The sequence below is a fragment of the Salvelinus namaycush genome, chromosome 2 (genome assembly GCF_016432855.1).
Source record: "Salvelinus namaycush isolate Seneca chromosome 2, SaNama_1.0, whole genome shotgun sequence".
Lineage (NCBI taxonomy): Eukaryota > Metazoa > Chordata > Actinopteri > Salmoniformes > Salmonidae > Salvelinus > Salvelinus namaycush.
Genome location: NC_052308.1, coordinates 1952149 through 1959648, shown reverse-complemented (window position 1 = coordinate 1959648; position 7500 = coordinate 1952149). Strand labels below are relative to the sequence as shown.

General features: G+C 42.6%; 1 protein-coding gene across 1 annotated transcript in view; it reads left to right on the top strand.

Moving 5' to 3' along the window:
* LOC120020152 (collagen alpha-1(II) chain-like) overlaps positions 1–7500 on the top strand; it is an 82984-nt gene that overhangs the window by 52704 nt on the left and 22780 nt on the right. The window contains exons 18-25 of the mRNA XM_038963630.1: positions 371–469; positions 807–860; positions 1640–1738; positions 2487–2540; positions 3077–3130; positions 3489–3542; positions 4314–4412; positions 4563–4661. Of these exons, the coding sequence (XP_038819558.1) occupies positions 371–469; positions 807–860; positions 1640–1738; positions 2487–2540; positions 3077–3130; positions 3489–3542; positions 4314–4412; positions 4563–4661 (612 nt within the window). The remainder of the gene's footprint in view (positions 1–370; positions 470–806; positions 861–1639; positions 1739–2486; positions 2541–3076; positions 3131–3488; positions 3543–4313; positions 4413–4562; positions 4662–7500) is intronic.

Genomic DNA, 7500 nt, shown 5'->3' with positions numbered 1-7500 from the left:
CTATCGCAGGGAAAAAGATATAGGAACAAACAGATATCTGTAATGGTCTGTTGAGGTTTATTAAGGGACAAACAGACAGGCTTACATTTCAGTGTGCCACTGTGTCAGACACTTCCCTCAGAGCCTGTTCAGTTCATTTAACCTCCTAGTGCAGGGTCTACTGTAGCCTCATATAATGTGGCTGTGGAGATAGATGTGTCTTGATTGGTTAATGTAGTGATTTGTTGATTAATCGATTGATTAATTGATTCGTCTCCACTGAGTGACTGTATCATTTGACCTCCTAATACAGGGAACAACTGGCGTTGGTCTTAATTGATTGATTGATTGATATTCTCCATTGAGTAGCACATTTGTCCTCTTAATCCAGGGAGCCCCTGGCGAGCGTGGAGTCGGCGGCGTGTCTGGCCCTAAGGGAGCCGGCGGTGACCCTGGACGCCCTGGCGAGCCCGGTCTTCCTGGCGCAAGAGTAAGTTCCACTCCAATATCTTTCTGCCGTCTGTAACAGCGGTATGTATCCATGCAGTGGTAAGAAAGAATAGTTCTCCAAACTATGGCTCAATAAGCCAATACATTATCTCTGTAGTTTTTGACATCATCATATTGTACCTATGCTACCCCAGGTCTTTTGTGATTATATGTTACTGTAGTTTGGTCTGAAATCTCTAGCATCATGAAACATATAGACTCACATAGTGCAGCGGACTCACATACAGTTTACTTTAGAGTTTTGATGAGTCCCAGTTGGATTTCTCAGGTCTTTTAGGAAGTTTGATCTATATGTGTCTCTCTGCTTGTTCCTGCAGGGTCTTACTGGTCGTCCTGGCGATACTGGTCCTCAAGGCAAAGTTGGACCTGGTGTAAGTACGCTGTGATTGTTGTTTGTTTTGATCAATAACTGTAAAAAAATATATATGTTTATTTTTCATTTTTATTTTAAACATGATTTTTTAAACACTAGATGAATCAGTATTTTCACAGGACTCTGAGCAATGATTTATATAGACACTAAATGAATCAGTATTTTCACAGGACTCTGAGCAATGATTTATATAGACACTAGATGAATCAGTATTTTCACAGGACCCTGACCAATGATTTATATAGACACTAGATGAATCAGTATTTTCACAGGACTCTGAGCAATGATTTATATAGACACTAGATGAATCAGTATTTTCACAGGACCCTGAGCAATGATTTATATAGACACTAGATGAATCAGTATTTTCACAGGACTCTGAGCAATGATTTATATAGACACTAGATGAATCAGTATTTTCACAGGACCCTGAGCAATGATTTATATAGACACTAGATGAATCAGTATTTTCACAGGACCCTGAGCAATGATTTATATAGACACTAGATGACTGACTGGGTTTATATACATCATTGACTCTGACAGTGTAGAAAATCCCTCTTCAGGTGCACATGACTTGACGATTTACTTTCACATTGAATTCATGTGCAACTCTATCAAATAGCCATCCAGACTTCCCAGTCAGACATTACTTTACGTTATTAGGATGTCTCATCTGCTGATGAAAAATGGGCTTCACAAATAAATGTGATTGCAAGATGAATTGATTGATTGATCCTCGATTGATGGACTGACCCTCCTGTGTTCACCATGTAGGGTGCTGCTGGTGAAGATGGTCGCCCCGGACCCCCTGGCCCTATGGGAGCCCGCGGTCAGCCTGGTGTGATGGGATTCCCCGGACCCAAAGGAGCCAACGTGAGTGTCACTGTTAGATTGATTGATTGATTTATTGGGTGTTTGATTGGTTGATTGATTTATTTATTTGGTGTTTGATTGGTTGATTGATTTATTGATTGATTTATTGGGTGTTTGATTGGTTGATTTATTGATTGATTTATTTATTGGGTGTTTGATTGATTGATTGATTGATTTATTTGGTGTTTGATTGGTTGATTGATTTATTGGGTGTTTGATTGGTTGATTGATTGATTCATTTATTGGGTTTTGATTGATTTATTGATTCATTCATTTATTGGGTGTTTGATTGATTGATTGGTTGATTGGTTTATTTATTGGGTGTTTGATTGATTGATTGGTTTATTGATTGATTGATTGATTTATTGATTGGGTGTTTGATTGGTTGATTGGGTGTTTGATTGGTTGATTGATTGATTTATTGGCTGTTTGATTGGTTGATTGATTGATTCATTTATTGGGTTTTGATTGATTTATTGATTGATTCATTTATTGGGTGTTTGATTGGTTGATTGATTGGTTGATTGATTGATTTATTTATTAGGTGTTTGATTGGTTGATTGATTTATTGGGTGTTTGATTGGTTGATTGATTGATTGATGTATTTTAAAATATGGAGATGATATATCTCCTGAGTAGGGCTCTACTCAGAGCTTGGACACTAGCTGCCATGGACAGTGTTGGTCTACTCTGCATACAGCTGGACATCCTTTGTGACTGACTGGTGGGTGTGTTTTCCTGTGACTAGGGTGAGCCTGGGAAGGGAGGAGAAAAGGGACTACTTGGTGCCCCAGGTCTGAGGGTAAGTCATTTCTCTGTTGATCACCCAGACAGACTGCCTTATGGGTAGAAATGTGTCAGAGTAAACATACCTTATGCCCTCCGAGAAAGGATATAAATATGAAATGAATTCAGATTCAAACCAAATACTGCTGCAAATCCTAAATAGCTTGCTACCTTATTTTTAATGATATTATATATAATGTAAAATATGTAGAAAACACTGGTATTGTTAGGACACCATGCCACGTACTCAGTTTATCCTCAACCAGTAGCGATAATTACATCTATCAGTCATCTGGCTCCCATGGCCCCATGTATAGCCTCCACACTGGTGATATCTCTCTCTCTCGCTTTCTCTCCTTCTCTCACGTCTCTCGCTTTCTCTCCTTCTCTCACGTCCCTCTCTTTCTCTCCTTCTCTCACATCCCTCTCTTTCTCTCCTTCTCTCACGTCCCTCTCTTTCTCTCCTTCTCTCACATCCCTCTCTTTCTCTCCTTCTCTCACATCCCTCTCTTTCTCTCCTTCTCTCACATCCCTCTCTTTCTCTCCCTATAGGGTCTTCCTGGAAAGGATGGTGAGACCGGAGCTGCTGGCCCACCTGGACCTGCTGTGAGTATCTTTATCTGTCCAATCACACTCTGCTGCTGTGAGTATCTCTAGCTGTCCAATCACACTCTAAAACGACCTGATAACTCAAGCCTCCCCATAGCCCCGGCTGGATATAATTATCAGTGTTCAACAGGTGTCGTTGTCAATTCACAGCTCGCTAACCTTTTTGATTTACGTTTCGTTGTGGATGTAAGATTGTATGATTATTGTAAGATGGAATCAACAAGATAAGACCAACTTGTTCACAATGACTTGGTTAGATCTGTCAATTGAATTTAAAGGCTCAATTCTTAATGAGTTTTTCACGGCAGCCCAGCCACAGCTATAATGCTCAGTGTTAACCCTTCGTTTACCACAGGGCCCTGCTGGAGAAAGAGGAGAGCAAGGACAGCCTGGACCTTCTGGCTTCCAGGTTAGTACCTGTTCACCTGTCTGTCTGTTCTGTCTGTCTGTTCTGTTCTGTCTGTCTGTCTGTCTGTCTGTCTGTCTGTCTGTCTGTCTGTCTGTCTGTCTGTCTGTCTGTCTGTCTGTCTGTCTGTCACTCTGCGTTCACATGCTCCCATCATATACGGTATCATATAGACTACATGTGTCCAATCACATTGACATATAGACTACATGTGTCCAATCACATTGACATATAGACTACATGTGTCCAATCACATTGACATATAGACTACATGTGTCCAATCACATTGACATATAGACTACATGTGTCCAATCACATTGACATATAGACTACATGTGTCCAATCACATTGACATATAGACTACATGTGTCCAATCACATTGACATATAGACTACATGTGTCCAATCACATTGACATATAGACTACATGTGTCCAATCACATTGACATATAGACTACATGTGTCCAATCACATTGACATATAGACTACATGTGTCCAATCACATGCTACATGTGTCCAATCACATTGACATATAGACTACATGTGTCCAATCACATTGACATATAGACTACATGTGTCCAATCACATTGACATATAGACTACATGTGTCCAATCACATTGACATATAGACTACATGTGTCCAATCACATTGACATATAGACTACATGTGTCCAATCACATTGGCACTCAACTACACTTCGCAGGAGATAACAATAGCCACTTGGTTAGTTGATTCATTGATTTACTGATTGATTGATATGCTTCCTGTATACAGGGTCTGCCCGGACCTCCCGGCCCACCTGGTGAGGGAGGCAAGCCCGGTGACATGGGTGTTCCAGGAGAGGGTGGAGCTGCTGGTGTCACTGGACCCAGAGTGAGTTTAATGTCCTCCACCTCTCATCTCCCACACCTACAATGTTCATATAGCTAACTTCCATTATGGAGTTATGGAGGAACTCATATGGAGTAATGCTGAGCAATAATATGAACCATCCATCCCTGTCTCTTTTCTGTCACCCTGTAGGGTGAGCGTGGTTTCCCAGGAGAGAGAGGAGGTGCTGGGCCTCAGGGGCTACAGGGACCTCGTGGTCTGCCTGGAACTCCTGGAACTGACGGACCTAAGGTGAGAGAAACACACTGTGAAGACCTGTCTTGTCACATACGTAATATTCCAGATGTTGGACCCTTGGCTTGTAGAATGTCACCCAAGCTGGTAGAATACAGCACTTTGAGATATCAGCTGATGTAAGAAGGACTATATAAATAAAATTGATTTGATTTGATTTGATTTAGAATGTCACCCAGGGTAGTAGAATGTCACCCAGGCTAGTAGAATGTCACCCAGGCTAATAGAATACCACCCAGGGTAGTAGAATGTCACCCAGGCTAGTAGAATGTCACCCATGCTAGTATAATGTCACCCATGTTAGTAGAATGTCACCCAGTCTAGTAGAATGTCACCCAGGCTAGTAGAATGTCACCCATGTTAGTATAATGTCACCCCAGGCTAGTAAACTGTCACCCAGGCTAGTAGAATGTCACCCAAGCTAGTAAACTGTCACCCAGGCTAGTAGAATGTCACCCAGGCTAGTAGAATGTCACCCAGGCTAGTAGAATGTCACCCAGGCTAATATAATGTCACCCAGGATAATATAATGTCACCCAGGCTAGTAGAATGTCACCCAGGATAATAGAATGTCACCCAGGCTAGTAGAATGTCACCCAGGATAATATAATGTCACCCAGGCTAGTAGAATGTCACCCAGGCTAGTAGAATGTCACCCAGGATAATAGAATGTCACCCAGGATAATAGAATGTCACCCAGGCTAGTAGAATGTCACCCAGGCTAGTAAACTGTCACCCAGGCTAGTAGAAGGTCACCCAGGCTAATATAATGTCACCCAGGATAATAGAATGTCACCCAGGCTAGTAGAATGTCACCCAGGATAATAGAATGTCACCCAGGCTAGTAGAATGTCACCCAGGCTAGTAGAATGTCACCCAGGCTAATAGAATGTCACCCATGATAATATAATGTCACCCAGGCTAGTAGAATGTCACCCAGGCTAGTAGAATGTCACCCAGGATAATAGAATGTCACCCAGGCTAGTAGAATGTCACCCAGGATAATATAATGTCACCCAGGCTAGTAGAAAGTCGCCCAGGCTTGTAGAATGTCACCCAGGCTAATAGAATGTCACCCAGGCTAATAGAATGTCACTCAGGATAATAGAATGTCACCCAGGATAATAGAATGTCACCCAAGCTAGTAAACTGTCACCCAGGCTAGTAGAATGTCACCCAGGTTAGTAGAATGTCACCCAGGCTAATAGAATGTCACCAAGGATAATAGAATGTCACCCAGGCTAGTAGAATGTCACCCAGGCTAGAAGAATGTCACCCAGGCTAATAGAATGTCACCCAGGCTAATAGAATGTCACCCAGGCTAATAGAATGTCACCCAGGATAATATAATGTTACCCAGGCTAGTAGAATGTCACCCAGGATAATAGAATGTCACCCATGCTAGTAGAATGTCACCCAGGATAATAGAATACCACCCAGGCTAGTAGAATGTCACCCAGGCTAGTAAACTGTCACCCAGGCTAATAGAATACCACCCAGACTAGTATAATGTCACCCAGGCTAGTAGAATGTCACCCAGGCTAGTAGAATGTCACCCAGGATAATAGAATGTCACCCAGGCTAGTAGAATGTCACCCAGGCTAGAAGAATGTCACCCAGGCTAATAGAATGTCACCCAGGCTAATAGAATGTCACCCAGGCTAATAGAATGTCACTCAGGATAATAGAATGTCACCCAGGATAATAGAATGTCACCCAAGCTAGTAAACTGTCACCCAGGCTAGTAGAATGTCACCCAGGTTAGTAGAATGTCACCCAGGCTACTAGAATGTCACCCAGGATAATAGAATGTCACCCAGGCTAGTAGAATGTCACCCAGGCTAGAAGAATGTCACCCAGGCTAGTAGAATGTCACCCAAGCTAGTAAACTGTCACCCAGGCTAGTAGAATGTCACCCAGGTTAGTAGAATGTCACCCAGGCTAATAGAATGTCACCAAGGATAATAGAATGTCACCCAGGCTAGAAGAATGTCACCCAGGCTAGTAGAATGTCACCCAGGCTAGTAGAATGTCACCCAGGATAATATAATGTTACCCAGGCTAGTAGAATGTCACCCAGGCTAGAATAATGTCACCCAGGATAATAGAATGTCACCCATGCTAGTAGAATGTCACCCAGGATAATAGAATACCACCCAGGCTAGTAGAATGTCATCAGGCTAGTAAACTGTCACCCAGGCTAATAGAATACCACCCAGACTAGTAGAATGTCACCCAGGCTAGTAGAATGTCACCCAGGCTAGTAGAATGTCCCCCAGGATAATAGAATGTCACCCAGGCTAGTAGAATGTCACCCAGGCTAGAAGAATGTCACCCAGGCTAATAGAATGTCACCCAGGCTAATAGAATGTCACCCAGGATAATAGAATGTCACCCAGGCTAGAAGAATGTCACCCAAGCTAGTAAACTGTCACCCAGGCTAGTAGAATGTCACCCAGGTTAGTAGAATGTCACCCAGGCTAATAGAATGTCACCCAGGATAATAGAATGTCACCCAGGATAATAGAATACCACCCAGGCTAGTAGGATGTCACCCAGGCTAGTAAACTGTCACCCAGGCTAATAGAATACCATCCAGACTAGTAGAATGTCACCCAGGCTAGTAGAATGTCACCCAGGCTAGTAGATGTCACCCAGGCTAATATAATACCACCCAGGCTAGTAGAATGTCACCCAGGCTAGTAGAATGTCACCCAGGCTAATAGAATACAACCCAGGTTAATAGAACGTCACCCAGGCTAGTATAATGTCACCCAGGCTAGTATAATACCACCCAGGCTAGTAGAATGTCACCCAGGCTAGTAGAATGTCACCC